Raw genomic sequence first — 17,027 nt, forward strand, 5'->3', positions numbered from 1 at the left:
CCGATACTATTTAATATTTCCCTTATGTTTGATACATTTTCTTATCACATCCATGGTATAAAAACAATGCTAAGGAGTTGCTTCAATGAAATGTAATTGCTTTAAGCTGAGAACGATATGTTTAATGGTGTTTTTTAGCGTTGTTACATTTATCATGCATGCCGTTACAATTGATCCGATATGCGCAGCAAATGTAACACTGAAACAGCGTCCACGTTCGGTTGAATAACTCCCGACCTGTTTTATCAAAAAAATAACTTGAAGTGGTTTATGGTAGCTGACATGTGTAGGTCCGTTGCCTGAAAATATTACATGTGTAGCTAAACGGATCTCTGAGTAAAAGAATGAAACGTGCAAAATGTTACATCCTTGGCGGCTCTCCCCTATTAGTTTACTCACAGCACAGCACCGTCACTCCTGTCAGTTATTTCGTCCTAATAACTTGAAGTGGTTTATGGTAGCTGACATGTGTAGGTCCGTTGCCTGGAAATATTACATGTGTAGCTAAAGGGATCTCTGAGTAAAAAAATGGAACGTGCAAAATATGTTCTAAAATTGTATTGTATTGTGTAGTGTATTCTAAAATTAGTTTAGGGTTGTATAACGTTGTACAACTCAATCAATCAAACGTTTGTTTAATCAATGTATTGCCCCATTGAAAAAAAAGAAATGGCCAAACTGGTACACCCGATCCTATTTAATATTTCCCTTATGTTTGATACATTATCTTATCACATCCATGGTATGAAAACAATGCTAAGGAGTTGCTTCAATGAAATGTAATAGCTTTAAGGTGAAAACGATATGTTTAATGGTGTTTTTTAGCGTTGTTACATTTATCATGCATGCCGTTACAATTATTCCGATATGCGCAGCAAATGTAACACTGAAACAGCGTCCACGTTCGGTTTAATAACTCCCGAGCTGTTGTGTGTATTGCGTGGTGAAAAGGCCGTGTGTTTGTGTTGTAAACAACTCATGTTATGTCTGCGCACACTGTATGTTGCTATGGCTGCTGACGTTAGCATGTGTGCTATCAGGCAAAAGCTGAGATAGATATGCAACTACTACTGGGGAAAATGCCATACAAAACACAACAGCTAATTTCGGAATGTTATTGTGACCTATTGAGCACAATCAGACCATCATGATTTGCTTGCTGGACCTATAATTAATTTATTAGCATTAAATGTCCACTCGCCCATCCAAAAGAAAAGCAAGATGGCTGCGACAGATTGTGAGCGCGACGGACTACGGAGGCCAGGAGGAGCAGAGCTGGTGACGTAAGAGGCAGGCAGTGTTGCCAGGTTTGCGAATTGTAAGCGAGTTGCAGTGTATGCAAGTAGCGTGGTTAAATTCCTTGTTTCTCGGCGTGTTGTGGCACCCGTTTATCTGCTGGCTCGATCGTGATTTTCATAAAAGTAATATTTGCAGAGAAAATAAGAAACTTGAACGGCTAAAAAATAGGCTATGTCAGTTCGGGGAGGGTGGCGAATTTATTTTGCATATAGAGATGTGTGGTAAAAGTGTGGTTCGGTCGGAGATAGAGCATGAATAATGAGTATGGGTACACCTTTTCACTTGTATATAAGATAGGGTCACAACAAGAAACCCATATATAAAAAAATGCCCAATACTGACAGCCGGTCAGCATTCATGAATGTCATGTATTTTAGGCCAATAAAAAAAAGACTATACCTGAAATTTCCCACCCGTCCACGGTCCACACACCGGACTACATCTGGAAAATGTTTTGGTCATTGACATGAAAAAGTTAATAGAAGACAGTTGACAGTGGCCTAGCTAGGCCTAGCCAATCGCAGCACAGCGCATCCGTCAGACGATCTCTCCGAGCTATGGGATCAACAGTGCAACACACTACCGACCAAGCGAGCGACTGCAAGGCCCTCCTCGTAGCCGTTGCACTGTGGCCCCAAAGCGGGGCTGCTGCGGTTGGCAACACGGACGGAGCAGCAAGGTATGGCTTGTTTGCATTGGCTTCAAAGAAAGCGGAATACTTAGGTTAGGTGGTTAAACGTAGGCTGTTCTGCACATCCTACCAAAACCGACACGTGTCCTATGCATAGCCTAAGCACAAACACACATGACTGGGTAGTAAACATTGCATCTTTCGTGCTGCAATGTTAGGTTAAGGGCTTATTAAAATAAATCCCAGTCTGGGGGTTTGTGACGCGCTCCTGCGCTGTCAGACGAGGAAGTGAGGTTTTACGCACGCCCATTTCAGTTGGGGGAGAAAAAAAAAACGTTGATCAGATACAGTCAACAGACTTTCTATAAACATGCAAACGCCTCTGGATGTGGGATAATAGCTTGCCGACCGTCGCTGATTTCGGGGGTAGGTAAAGAAGACCTCTGTGCGTTTTGGAGGAGACGGGTCTCTGTTTAATACGCAGCTGTTGAAATGTTATTAGCTGGAGACTTCTTCTGTGCGAGGCCTGCCTGACAGTCTACCATCTTTATTTTTTAATCGCCGTTATGATTACCTAGGCCCCGATTGCCAGTTGCGTTCGTTCGCTGTCACGATGTTATGATCGCCTTCAGCGGGTAACCCTACATGCATGTTAACATACGTGTAGCCTACTGGCCAGCATCTGCTGAGCGCCCGTGTCGCACCTGCTTGCTTGCGCGATGATGGTGCATGCATTTAGCTGACTGTTCGCACCTTCCCGACTGATTGAGAACTTCCATTAGGCTACTACATACATCCATGTGCTCGTGTACATTAGCCTATATTATATATTGATGTACTGTAGGTTTATTTAAAAAAATAAAAAAATAACACAACGGTATGTTTCTTCTCAAGCGAGGCCTTAATTAAACGCGAGGTGGTTCATATTCAGAATCAATAAGTTGGCTGCACGAGTCCTTGCGCATGATTGAAGACTGAAGGCCAGCTATATATGGACTAATATTTTATGTAGGCTATATATAACATATACCATATAGATACCCAGGCATGCATGCATTTGGGGGTTCGATGCTGCTCTAAATCCCTAAACGTTGCTTCACTGAGCAGATATGGTAATAAAGCGCGTACAACAACACCCTTAAAAGCGGTATAGGTGTTCAAATAGCTGGAGTCGCTACAGGTCTACTCTAATTAAATTCACAAATTCAAATCAATGTATAAAAACAATACGGGAGTTATTTGACTGTCAGGCCCAGTGGTGTGTCACAAATTGTAGGCTTATGTCAAATCCTTTCTCAACCATTCACTAAAATCAATAGGCTATCAAAGGTCAGTACAGCATGCACAGTATATTTTTTATTTAATCCTTTGTACAAAGAACATTTCAGAGTTGTATAAAAGGTGTGTAGCCTATCTGGAGGGGGAAATTATAGCAATATCAAAATTACTGTAGGTAATTAAAGTCATTATTACAAGTAGTCAATTTATGTTTGTGATTGACAAAAATAGCAAATGGTGAAAACTTCAGGTGAGGATTTATGTCATAAATGGGTGTATTGTTTGGAAATAAATAATATAGAGTTCTCCCTTGTTTCTTATTAATAATTCATCTGTTGTGTTCCCACAGTGTGACAACTATATTTTAAGGATGGAGAGAGAGCCGGTCCGGCAGAGCCAATCAGATCACGGGAATGCCACCATGAACGGCGATAGCCGCACCACTCCCATCAGCACCACTCCCCCCACCCCCACCCCGCCTCGGCTCACCCCCAACCCCACCACCATCCTGGACTCCTCCACTCACCCCGCGCAGCAGACGCCCACCTCTTCCCCCCCTCCCCCTCCCCTCACCCCGGCTCCCTCGCTCTCCGCCGCCGCGGCGCACGTCCCCAAAACGGTGGCGGCGGCGGCGACGACGACGGCAGCCGTCGCTCCTCCTCCGCCCCCCCACATCCTGGTCCCCGCCCCCCCGAGGCTCACCTCCACCGGCGGCGCCCCCGTACTGCGCACGTACTCCCGGCCCATCCTGCCCTCCCCGATGGCGCGCTCCTCCTCCGCCGTCCCGCCGGCGATACTTGCCCTGAGCTCCTCCTCGTCCTCCTCCCTCCGTCTCTCGGCTCGCTCCCCGCTTACAACGTCCAACAACGTGTCCCCCTCCTCCTCCTCCTCCTCCTCCTCTTCCCCCACGGCGGCCAGCGCTCCTCCTCCTCCTCCTCCTCTCCCCTTCTCCTCTATGGCGTCCTCCTCCGTCTCTCCCTCTGTGACCCACAGCGATGCCGCCACCACCACGCCGCCGGCCAAGAGTTCCGCCGTCCTGACCAATGGGAACGCACGGCCCATGTCCACACATACTTCCACGGCGATCACGCCGTTCCACACTCCAGCCAGTCCGACCGGCAGACAGGTATAGATATGGAATGTGCATGTCAAAATGTGTGGACACGCACGCACACTTACACATACATGCACATGTAGTACTCTAAAGCATGCGCTCAGACCTGAATATATACGTTCGCCTCGGTTCGGTTCGCATGGCCAGGGATTTTGAGTGTAAGATGTATTGAAAGCATATTTGTTTAAATGTAGCATTTTATTTTATAAAATACATTTGCTAATCAAGGTTTTGAAAGATGCATGGGAACTATTTGCACTATTTGTAAGTGGTTGATGTGGTTAGCAGTTGTATACTGTGAATCTCTGTGAATCTGTGAATCTCTTTGGTCACGGGGTCAGGCCTTGTTTTAGTTTCAGTTTCAGTGTAGTATTTTTCATTTCCTCCGTTTTCCTTTCATCTGTCTTGGCTTCCAGCCCACCCACAAACACGCATTTGTATACATAGATCATTCACAGCTTCTTATACACGTGGGCAGACGTGTGCATTCATTCAACATCCATACTGTATCTGTCTCTGTGCCAGTGCCACATGGGTTACTTTGCATAATGCTAAGTACAGCATTCAAAACTCAACATTTGCATTGTTTGTTTTTCTTGGTGTCCCCCTGTGCGCACGTTCATGCACACTGTTTGTCTGTCTAATCTAATGCCTGATATACTGTACTTAGTTGCATGCCAATGACGTGTATGAAAATAGCAAATCCACAAGCTCATGCGACGTGATACGCTGTGAGCTTGAATGCCTGCTATTTTTGTTTTTGTGCAATATGATGCGCGGTAAAGTCTAAATAACGTCTAAGAAATGATAAGTGGCCACGCATGTCCACTGAGGCTTTTTTTCCTCTGGCTGAAAACGGCAAAGCACTGGCCAAACAACGCTTACAAAAGCCCAAGTTGAAAATAGTTCAGCTCCAGCGTGCACGCCACACTGCTGCACTCGCATTGTAAACAATTCAAAGCATAATATGCGTAAAAAAACATCTTGTTGGACACGTAAGTGTAAGTGTGCAGATATTCTCATTCTATACCTCACATGCTTTGTTGTTGTTTGTTCCAGGTGACACAAGCTCTAGGCACACCTGGTCTTGTGAGAGCCAATCAGATCCACACACCTGTCAGACAGAGGGTATCCCAGCAGGCATTGCTCCTGGGGAAAGGCCTCAAAGGGTCTGGCCAAGACCAGGCGCTGCTAAGAGCTCAGATGGTAATAAACACAGACACACACAAACACATTATGCATGCAGTCACATATGCAAGAGCACGCACGCACGCACGCACGCACGCACGCACACACACACACACACACACACACACACACACACACACACACACACACACACACACACACACACACACACACACACACACACACACACACACACACACACACACACACACACACACACACACACAATACATCACCATCTTTGGAAAAGTGCTGAATGCATACACATTATACATTTCATAATTTCAAACAAAAGCACTCACTTAGTGATTGTGACATTATAATTAAGCTGTAACACCATGATTAAACACCCATAGCTAAAACAAATTGCTATGATATTTTATGCTATAATCGTAACATATAGCATAGCGTAGAGTGTATTATTGCATTTATAACATGGCTTCTGGCAATTAGCGACCCGTTTCAGCCACAGTTCAACCAGAAACATTGTGGTTGCTAACCCAAACCTCTCAGGCATTTTGCTGTGCATGGGGAGTTCAATTCAACCATGGTATAATGCACACTGTAAACACTCAAGATGTTAGTAATAGCAACACTGAGTGTACTATAATAATATAATATCTGAATATTACATGTCTCATATAGGCAATCTACAAGAAGAAGAAATGTATAAAAAAAAAAACGTTTCACCTGCAATTACAAATATCGCTCAATTATTTATATATTATATTTTCGATTAACTTTTATAATAGATTTATTTTGATTCACTTTTACGCTCTTACTCTCATATTAAAGCACTTCCTTGAAAGCCTGCTGTGCCTTTGCCTGGCTCATGCTCCTATCCTTTCTCTCTGTCCTTCTCTCTGTCTGGCAGCTGATTCTCACATCTGCCATGCGACCTAGCCCTTCCTCTTCCTCCCGTCCTTCCTCTTCCTCCCTTCCTGCTTCTGCTCAGGTGAGCCGCTCCGCAAGTGTACTATGTACACTGTGTGTGTGTGTGTGCGCGTGTGTGTGAGTGTGCGTGTGTGTTTATGTGCGTGTGTTTGCATGTGCAGGACGGGTATAACAAATGGATTTTCAGTCTTAAGGGGAAGCATCTCTCTTTTAACTCATCTCCATTCTCCTCTACTCTCTTATCCTCTCCTCCATTCTCCTGTCTTATCCTCTCCTCTTCTCTCCTCCATTCTCCTGTCTTATCCTCTCCTCTTCTCTCCTCCATTCTCCTGTCTTATCCTCTCCTCTCCTCTCCTCCATTCTCATGTCTTATCCTCTCCTCCATTCTCATGTCTTATCCTCTTCTCCATTCTCCTGTCTTATCCTCTCCTCTTCTCTCCTCCATTCTCCTGTCTTATCCTCTCCTCTCCTCTCCTCCATTCTCATGTCTTATCCTCTCCTCCATTCTCATGTCTTATCCTCTTCTCCATTCTCCTGTCTTGTCTTATCCTCTCCTCTTCTCCATTCTCCTGTCTTATCCTCTCCTCTCCTCCATTCTCCTGTCTTATCCTCTCCTCTCCTCCATTCTCCTGTCTTATCCTCTCCTCTTCTCTCCTTTCCTCCTCAGCTCCAGAGTCTGACCCTGAGGCCTCCTCCTCCAGGGACCATCAACATCCCTCCTTCTCTTCGTCTCAAACGCCCCATCTCCTCCTCGGCGCCCCCTCCCCTCTCCCGTGGCCGCACCCCTCTGTTCCCGCCCCTCAGGCCACGGCCACAGCCCGGCGTCGTGGTAACGGAGAGCCTGTCCATGCCCGTTCGTCCACACCTGTCAGTCCCGCCTCCCAGTAAGTTGCCGTGGAGACGGTGATGAAGGACATGTGGCATTTTGCATGGTGTAGTGTTGTCTTTGTTTGTAATGTGTGTCGAGCTGCAACTATCAATTATATTGATTATTTAATTGATAACTTTTTTTGATTAATCAGATAATCAATTAAGCTCTTATGGCTTATTTTACACGCAAAAATATAGAAAATAACATCTACAAGAAGCAACGCAATGCGTCATGAATTCTTTCTTTCTTTTTTCCTCTTTTTCTCTCTTTCTTCCTCTGACCCGTCATCACACTGCTTAATTTGTTCTCTCTCTCTCTCTCTCTCTCTCTCTCTCTCTCTAGCCCTCTATTCTCCGGTGAGGGCCGTCCCACTGAGACCCAGGCTTCATTCTCCTAACGGCCACTGTGGGGCGCCCCCAAGGCAGAGTCCAGCTCTTCAACCAATCACCACCTCCGCTCCCACCCACACCAGTCAAGCCCCTCCCATCAACAGGCACATGGTTGCCCTCAAGGCCTGTCCGTTATCTCAAGCCAACCAATCCCAGCATGCCGCGATGTCCATGGCCGCCTCCCCGTTCGAGCGCTCGCCTTCGGCGGCCAGGCAGCTGCAGATCATCGCCCTCTCCTCGGGCCGCCAATCACAACAGGGCAACAGCGTGCATGCTACGCACTCCTCAGTCCAATCCGCTCCATCTACCACCGTGGAAAACCCTGAACCCGGCAGCCAATTACAGAGGACTTTGGGCAGCGGAGACACGCCCCATCTCCTTCAACAACCTCTGAACCCCTCAATGCCAAAAACAACTTCTTCTTCTTCTTCTTCTTCTCCTCTGTCCTCTCCTCCCTCTCTCCTGTGTCCCTCCTCCCCCGGAGGGCCTCCCATTGGCCCGGCTCCCCCACAAACTCACGGCCTCCTGGTCCGTCAAGGGGAGAAGCAGGTGGGGGAGGAGCAAAGAGACAAGGGGAGAGGAGGCCAGACAGGGCCGAGGTGCGGAGGTGGAGACGAGGACGTCGTGGGGAAGGACATGAGGGTGAACGCGAGAGATGACCAAAGAGGAGCGGAGGCCAAGGCGCAGGAGGAGGAGGAGAGGAAGGGTCCGGCGAGAAACATCACGGAGACGGTCGTCACGGAGGAGCAGAGAGCCCAAACTGCTACGGGCCAGGAGGAGCGGATGGAGGTGACCGAGGAAGGAGAGAAGGAGAGAGAGAGGACAGTAGGAGGTGAAAAAGAGGAGGACGAGGAAAGGGAGAACGCCATGGACCAGGCCGAAAACCTGAGCCTTCAGAACCTCCATCGGCACCAGAACTCGGAGCCCAACAACAACCCGGAACCAAACTCGGCTGCGATTCAAAACAGCGTGCCAGAAGCCAAGGTCACGATGCCGGGTCTAGCGGCGACAAGCTCGCTCCCAGAGCCGTCTGCACAGAACCAGAGGCTGGCGGAAGCTCAAAGGGAGCCAATCAGTCATGAGGACCTCTGTGAGAACATGTCCACCCAGTCGGACAACCAATCAGGTGGCAATCACAAAACACAGCGTAGCTTAGTCTATCGCCGCTAAGCTCCGTTGCATTGTGTATATTATGCATTGTCTTTGTATTTGCACAGCAATAAAACACACAAAAAGGAGAACACACATTCACAGTTGGAATAATAGCTTAAAAGGCAAAATATATCAGAAGCTTTCCACTTTGACCTTTCTTTCTCTTCCAAACGGTGTGCACACTGTATACTGTATATAGCACACAGACACATACAGTATATATTTATATATACACTGTACACATATACATAATGCATATAGTTGCCACTTGCCGTCCAGCAAAAAAACGTGTAGGCATATCTTCGTATTTTAATTTTTAACGTATTATGTTTTCGCAAATGATTCATGTGATATGCACATAGACAGACACACACACACACACACACACACAGGTTACAATAAAGTTGATTCTGATTCTAAGTGGTCATTTTGTCAAGCTAACATCTTCCTCTCTCTATCTCTCTCTCTCTCTCCGCTGCCTCCAGCTCTCTCCAGCCTCTCGTCACAGTCTCCCCCCTCCTCCCCCTTCATCACTCCGTCCTCAGACCGCACCCCCTTCCTTATACCGCCCACCTCTGCTCAGCCCGCCCACGCGGCCAACCTCCGCCTCGGCATGCCTCTGCGCCAGCCCGACAAAGTCACCCGATCACAGGAAGGAGAAGCAGAGAACCTGGACCCGTCGGAGGACGAGGGGTCCGAGAGCAGCAACAACAGGCGCTGGGCTCCGAGGCCGTGGCCAGAGGGGAGGCAGGTTCTGACCCACCTGGTGGAGGGCTTTGTCATCCAGGAGGGCCTGCAGCCGTTCCCTGTAGGTACCAACGCACGCACACACACACTGTCGGGAGGGAACCTAACTCGTTTCCTGAAAAAAAAAAATATATATTTCTGTTCCTGAAAAATGAACATTTTGGAGTTACTGTACAGTAGGTGTTTTCTTATTTTTATAATCTATAAGCTCACAAGGCGTTGCTGTACTATGACACTGGCACGCAACTAAGTATAAATCAGGCACAACTCCAACCCTAACCAATAAATCTAAACCTCTAAATCGCTAATCCGATTCCTAACCCATCCCCAAACTGAACCCTTTCCTAATTGTAAGCATATCTCCAAACCATAAGACAACCCTTTCTCTTGGGAGGTCTAGACCTCACAGGTCTCTCTTGTAAAATAGATGTCTGATAGAAATCAACCACCATGTCTCACATTCTACTATACTTGCGGACATTTGGCCCTCACAACTGTGGTAGTACAAATACACACACACACACACACACACACACACACGCTTTGTAGCATTAAAGGTAAAGGTTAAACCGCATGAACCCTAGCGTCCCTATTCTGAGAAATGTGGAAGATCATGTTTGATTCTGACGCAACAACAACGCACAACAACCAGTTAGACAACTGACTGGTGAAATCATTATATCCTCTTCTCAGCCAGTACTTGTTGCAGTTCAGTTGTAGCTTTGATGTATGTCCCGCCTGCACAGGTCAATCGCAACTCGCTGCTGGTCGAGTCTGGACGGTCGACGACGACCCCACCCCCGCCCCAGGAAGTGAACGGGACCAATGGGACGGCAGCGTTCCCCGAGACCCAGCGGTCGGAGCGGTTGGAACACTCCACCGACACGGACGAGGGAGAGAGAGGCGCTGCGGACGACCCTGGTGGGACCGGTGCGTTTACTGGTTCACACTATAGGCTGGAAATTAGAACACATTTTTAGCCCCATGGTCACAAGAATTTATTTGACAATACATAATACTGTATACAATAAACAAGGTAGTCGCGTACATACAATGTAGAGAAACAGTGCAGTGGCTCAAGTAACTATAGGAGAGCCCAGCAGTGTTGTTTTTGGCAGCAGATTTTAGTTTTAGTCATAGTCTCTTGGAATAGTTGTCATTTAGTTTTAGTCACTTGGAATGACATGTTTTTTAGTGTTAAATATCGTAAGATTTTAGTCGACTAAAATGTATTTTGGTGGGCCTTGATGCCGTCGTAATGGATGATTTTACACTTGCTGAAAATAGCCGATCTACAAGCTCACGAGCTTGTAGATCTGCTATTTTCAACATGCAACCAAGTGTAAAATGACTTAATAGTGGATCTCTTGTCCACTAGTCCCTTCCTATAACATTTTAGTCTAGTTTTTATTTCTTGACGAAATTGTCGATATATTTTGTGAAAAAAGGTAGTCGACAAACATTTTGTGTCATAGTTTTAGTCGACGAAAACAACACTGGAGCCCAGGTAAACCAAGAACCTGGTATGAGTCCATACAATACGTTGAAACTACAGTATATACCAGGTAAACAATGAACCCAGCATCTGTTTAAATAACCTGCTAGTTAAATACATTTACATTGTGGCTTCCCTCTCTCTCTCTCTCTCTCTCAGACTCTGGCCAGAAGGACAGAGTGGTGCTGCACTGTCAGTTCTGTGGGAAAAGAGGCCACGCCCACAACTTCATGCGTTCCAAGCGCTTCTGCTCCACTTCCTGTGCACGAGGGTGAGGAAGAGCGTGTGATTGGCTAACACCCATAAAGGGGTGTGCCCCCCCCTCCTTCCTCAAACGGAAACGAGATTATTTCGTGGATTGTTTTGTGGCCGGGACTCCGTTATCTTTCACGAAGATAAAATGTCTTCTAGTGACGTGAATAAGCGTCGAGAAAATATTATACATCAAACTATTCGTTTGGTGATGATTCATACAGGTCGATGACAGCGTAACTGTTACGCTGCTTTACCGCTGCGTAACAGTAGTTTAAATTGTGTCGGGTGTGAGGACCTCCAGGGAGTTCCAAATGCGCCTTATGGGTCCATGAGAGTGTACAGATGGACCCGTAAGGTTCCATTTGAACCTAAAACGCCTGCGGTTTCCAAGGCTAATTTGGACCTGGCGCGGAAGATTCCTAACAGTGCAGATTGGGGTCCCGGAGATACATATTTATATCAGATGGGGTCCATGGCCATCTGCGTTGACATTTAAAACGGTTGAGAATCATTGTAAGACAGTTCACCAAACATTTCGCAAAATGTATGTGTACCATGACACGTGCATTGTGAAATGTCAGGCAGGAAGTGGTGGAGACACACACAAACACACACACAGGTGTCATGTACAGAGCACACATGCAGACAACCTGTGCTCACCTCTGTCTTTATGTCTGTTACTTTCTTTTCTCACTTTCTTTCACCTATTTGCATTTATCTTCTCCTCTGTTCTCTTCCACTCTTGCCGTTTCATGTTTTCACTCTGCCCCCTTTTATCTGTCTCCTCCATCTCTCTCTCTCTCTCTGTATCTCTGTCTCTCTTTAGGTTTAATGTTCGTTTGACTAAGCGTTTGCGGGCTTTGAGCGCATGCAGTCGCCCAGAGAGACCCAGACCAGTTCTCCAGCGGGCGGAGTCCGTCCCCGGGAAACCCCTTCTATTACGCCTGGTACGGACACATAATTCTAGACAATATTCAGTCATCACTTGGGCTATGCACACAGGAGTATACCGTTAGTATATATATCATATACAGAAATTGGACCCCAGACAATGATTTATATAAAGACGGAAATTTAGAAATACATTCTCACGGTTTCCAAAAAATGTGGATATACAGGTTTCCTCACTGGAACAGAACAAACAGGAAGAGGGAGCCACCAGTAATTGCCAAAGACGTAGAATGTAATTAGGGAACCAATGTCACACAAAATAAAGCCCAGGTTTCAATCCTTTTAGCATTTAGTATTTCTATTAAACTGTACTCTTCTGTACTTCTTTTGACAAACCGTTAATAAAGTATTCAATCAATCGAACCAATGATTTGCGATGGAACGAAACCATTGCGATATGTTGAAGAGAGAAATTGCAGCGGCCTGAATTAACTCTGTTGCAGGTGTTTGGCTGCGCTGTTTTGGGACTCGGTTACAAGTAGTTGCAAGTGGTTGTAAGTTGCACGCGTTGCAAATAAATCATTGGTGTGGATTGGGCTTTACGGCCCAAAATGGCTTGATTCTTTTTTTATTATTATTATTTAACATTTCCCCCTTATAATGACATGCCCGAAATAGGGATTGTCTTACTTTATTATTAGTTTCCGATTAACCTTTTCAGTCACGCGACTCCCTCCAGCCTCGGGTCCTGTGGACCGCCACCCGGCGAGAAGCAGAGGAGAAGGGGGAGGAGGAGGAAGAGGAGGAGGAGGAGGAGGAGAAGGACGGAGAGGAGGCCGACGAAGAGGAGGAACCCGCGGTTGTCATGACGACCAAGGCGGAGCGCCGGAGCGCGGCAAGAAGAACGAGGAGAACGGCGTCGGAGCCGGCCATGACCACCTCGACCCCGACGACCCCGACCACCACCTACAAGTCTGTCCCCGCCCACTGGAGCGTGGAGGAAGTGACGGCGTTCATACACACACTGCCAGGTAGCTTATCTACACACACACACACACACTCAAACAAACTGGACAAACAGCGCAACAAACAATACAAAATATGCTGCTAAAATATTGTATTTAGGATTTACAGTTATGTAACCATACATGGGAGTGGAAAACGGTGTAACCCTCCCAGTGTCTCAATCTCGACCTCTTTGCACACGACGATCTCTGTCACAGAGTGAACGGCAACGTGTGATTTACGCGATTTACGGCTTGGGTGTGTTGTAATAGTTAACACATGACCGCAGCCAGATGACGCTCAGGGCTTCTTTGCTCACTAATCAAATTAAGCGTTTCGCAAAATGCTGAGGCTTGTAAAGTATGTGTGTTGTGCGAGCTAGCTTACGTTGCTAAACTCACACAGTTGAACTGTAAGGCTTGCAGTGCATTTAGCAAGCGGTCATAGGTTGCTTTGGATTCATATGAAACCAATATCAGATCCACTTTATTGCCATTAATGATTAAGACACTAATGTATGTTCTTACACAGCGTTACAAGTGAAGCCTTTCAATGCAACTTGGTTTATGAAACATACAGTTTCAGTGTGTATCATTCCCTGCAATTAACCAAGACATTCCATGCAGCTTTGTTGCATTCAGCTGAAGCACTTTGAACATTTTTGCAAAGGTCTTCAACTCTTCATGCAACAACCAATTAAAAAGGCTGATATCACGTCATGTGACTTTCACAGTTGCGCACTGCTGGTGACCAGCTGATACTCATTTACTGCAATGACACAATGACATGATTTGTTTGTTAATAAAACTTAACAGATTATAAATCAATAAAATACATTTTGAAAGGTTTTGTGAAGTTGCACAAACCTCATGCAACTAACCAACAAAGAAATCACACCCGTGTGAAGTGACGGGCGCTCTTATGATATAATGATGATGTAAAAATAACGGTGTCAAAACAAACTCTTCATTGTCAATGGCGTTTTTAAAACAAACATTGAACTAAAAACAAACATTAAACCTGTATATACTGTAGGAGGAGCTAGCGCCCCTCAAAAACCTAAACCGGGACACATCATTTTTTAGAGGTTTATTTTTATCCCACGATTTTGTAACCCATTTTTTCACCCAGTGTCAATTATCTAATGTAATCCTGGGCACTACACTTCCTCTGCCAACCTGGGGAGGGCAGCGGACTGACCTCATGCTTCCTTCTATGCTTTCTTCATGAGGAGACCAAGCTGCTTCTTTTCACCTGACGGGGGAATTTCCCCGGCCGGACGTAGCGCGTAGAAGGAACACGTTATTTCCGACCAGTTCCTTTCCCCTCCATCAGGCGCCCAAACTAGTCCTTTCCATGAATTATTCCGCTCCGTTGTGTTGTTTATTAGCAATTTTAAAAAGCAATTTATAAAAACAGGGTCTCATTGACTTCCGTTGTAACTCGAAATAATTCATGGAATGGACTAGTTTGCCCATAATAAGCTAAAAAAGTGGTCTTACCCTTTAAAATACATTTCTGCAATAGTGAAAATAGCTGATCTACAAATTCCAAACGATTATTTTAACTACTTTTGACTATTTCTTTACCATTTTCTTTTCACCAGGTGTTTATCAGGACGGGGAGCAATTACTTTAGCATGCCAAGTGACTGCACCTTTCAGAACATAACATAAACATTTATGTTGTCATTTTTAACTGTGGTACGATACAAACCGTGTCATTTTGACAGTGAGTGTTGCACTAGTGAAGAGTAAAAGTATCAATACCCTATGGTAGAAGTAGTCTGTTAAAAGTTTGGTTTTCAAAATGTACTACTAAAAGTACAATAGTATTGGCATTAAAAATTCACTTAAAGTAGTACTTTAAACTGATAAGTTTGACTGGTTTCTCTTGCGGTTGCAGGCTGCAGTGAGGTGGCGGAGGCGTTCAGGATGCAGGAGATCGACGGCCAGGCGCTCCTGCTACTGACGGAGGATCACCTGATGACCAGCATGAACATCAAACTGGGACCAGCGCTCAAGATCTGTGCTCACATCAACACACTCAGACACCAGTGAAGGGTGGAGAGGGGTAGAGATGGGTAGAGAAAGCAAAGGGAGAGAGGGGAAACGTTCACGGGAGTGAGGTTTGAACTTCAATTGTGTTACTGAATTCCATCCGCGTGTGTGTGTGCGTGCGTGCGTGCGTACGTACGTGTGTATCGGAGGGAGAAAGAGAAAGAGAAAGAGAGGGAATATGACATGGCAATAAAAGTTCAAGCTCTAGAATTACTTTTCTGTGACATTTCCTGTCTGACAGAGAAGTGGTTTTGACGAAGGGAGGGTATAGCAGGGATGTCAAATACATAAGGAATAAAACCAGTTTGAAAGCTTCCACAATTCCTCTGAATGAATTGTTAAATAAATAAAATACCAGCTCACGTGGTTAGAGTGTCCATCCTGAGACTGGTATAGGTCGTGGACCCCGGGGTTCAGAGTCCCCTGGTCGAGTCATACCAAAGACTATAAAAATGGGACCCAATGCCTCCCTGCTTGGCACTCAGCATCAAGGGCTGGATTAGGGGTAGGTCCCTGGGACATATACTAGCATCTTGTCCAGGGGACGTACTTGTACCTCAAAGCTGCCTGGACAGGCTCAAAGCCGCATGGCTCGAGAAATGTTGGTTCCCATGACTACTACTTACCTTACGTTATTGTTAAACACATTTAGGGGGGTCCATTCTGATGTGTTGTCATGGGTCGTCGTCCCCCCCCCCCCCCAGAAATCCAAGCACCTCTCCTGTGGAATGAGGACCATGATGGAAGCCAAGTCCATGGCACTGGAGAGAAACAAAAGTCATGTGAAAAGAAATCAATGATTTTTAATTTATAAGATTCTAAATTGAGGGTGGCCTTAAAGAGATGGGAGACAGTGATGTGAATGGCAGAGAGGTGGAGTAAGGAATTGGCAGTTAGCCATTTTGGAACCTCCATCTGTAGCAGGAGTTTTTTTGTATCTTTGTGTATATTTTCCAAAGCGGCTGGAGAGTGTAAATTTGAAGCTATGTCAACGAAGGATTTTGAACATTTAATATATGAAAATTTTGTCTATTTTAGTTTTTTTTTTTTTTTAGAGCTTGAGGTCAACGAGAAATCTATACAGTAGAAAAAACATAACCGGTGTGTGCAAAGAAGAAAAATAACAACACGTAGACTTTGTAAGTGATTAATCAAAGTTTCATGTTTTATATCACGTTAACCTCTGGACAAAAGTATGTCTTTGTGGATTTGAAAAAGGTCACTATCAGGGTAGAGACTGATGTCTTTAATTGTCACATTTTTATCGTATCCTGCTCGAAATTATTTAATAAATGAATTAATCAAGTTAATGCAAATTTGCTTTTCGTTTTCTGTGACCTAAAATGGTGGAGACGGGAGAGGATGTTGGGATGAGATGCTGTTTCGTTTACGCAGCAGTAGAGGGCGGTGGTAAGTAAGATAATTTATACGTCCGTCAACCCAAAAACCACAGACAGGACATATGGAGACCAGGATTCTTACAGACGACAAATCTGGATTTTATAAACCCCGGCTATTTAAATTCATATCACATATTATTAGACTTTACAGACGGGACCTCAAATATGTGCTGCTCGTTTTGTTGGGGGGGGGGGGGGGGGTGGTGCACCGAAATAAAACAGTTCAGTTTGGTTATTATGGGACAAATATTTCAATATTCTATGGATATCTGCATTTTGTTCATAATTTTCAGATTTTCGATTGAAGCCAACAATATTTTCCGCCTATCAAGTTCTGTTTCATAAGTAGCTAAGATATG

At 45.4% G+C, this 17,027-nt stretch overlaps 1 protein-coding gene across 4 annotated transcripts; it reads left to right on the forward strand.

Moving 5' to 3' along the window:
* The first annotated feature begins 1,884 nt into the window (after positions 1–1,884).
* On the forward strand, positions 1,885–16,578 carry LOC308336306 (polyhomeotic homolog 3). Of its 4 annotated transcripts, none has more exons than XM_080793646.1 (12): positions 1,885–1,978; positions 3,558–4,334; positions 5,382–5,528; positions 6,385–6,465; positions 7,072–7,288; positions 7,618–8,790; positions 9,302–9,624; positions 10,310–10,493; positions 11,218–11,329; positions 12,140–12,260; positions 12,926–13,235; positions 15,114–16,578. In XM_080793646.1, exons 2-12 carry the CDS (start codon positions 3,579–3,581, stop codon positions 15,266–15,268), a joined length of 3,579 nt encoding a protein of 1,192 aa, XP_080649772.1. In that variant the 5' UTR covers positions 1,885–1,978; positions 3,558–3,578; the 3' UTR covers positions 15,269–16,578. The 4 variants fall into 4 exon arrangements, with proteins under 4 accessions (XP_080649772.1, XP_080649771.1, XP_080649773.1 ...); XM_080793645.1 differs by lacking the exon at positions 1,885–1,978 and adding an exon at positions 2,258–2,356; XM_080793647.1 differs by lacking the exon at positions 1,885–1,978 and adding an exon at positions 2,258–2,356 and having other exon boundaries at positions 12,944–13,235.
* The last annotated feature ends 449 nt before the right edge of the window (positions 16,579–17,027 follow it).

This window comes from Protomyctophum bolini, assembly GCF_963924005.1.
Source record: "Protomyctophum bolini genome assembly, chromosome: 21".
Lineage (NCBI taxonomy): Eukaryota > Metazoa > Chordata > Actinopteri > Myctophiformes > Myctophidae > Protomyctophum > Protomyctophum bolini.

What these genes read in the sequence shown, in the direction of transcription:
- LOC308336306 (XM_080793646.1), top strand. Translation starts at nt 3,579, where the DNA reads ATGGAGAGAGAGCCGGTCCGGCAGAGCCAATCAGATCACGGGAATGCC. An exon ending in CGCTGCTAAGAGCTCAGATG is followed by an intron (nt 5,529 to 6,384) that starts GTAATAAACACA and finishes TCTGTCTGGCAG; the next exon opens with CTGATTCTCACATCTGCCAT. An exon ending in GGACGACCCTGGTGGGACCG is followed by an intron (nt 10,494 to 11,217) that starts GTGCGTTTACTG and finishes TCTCTCTCTCAG; the next exon opens with ACTCTGGCCAGAAGGACAGA.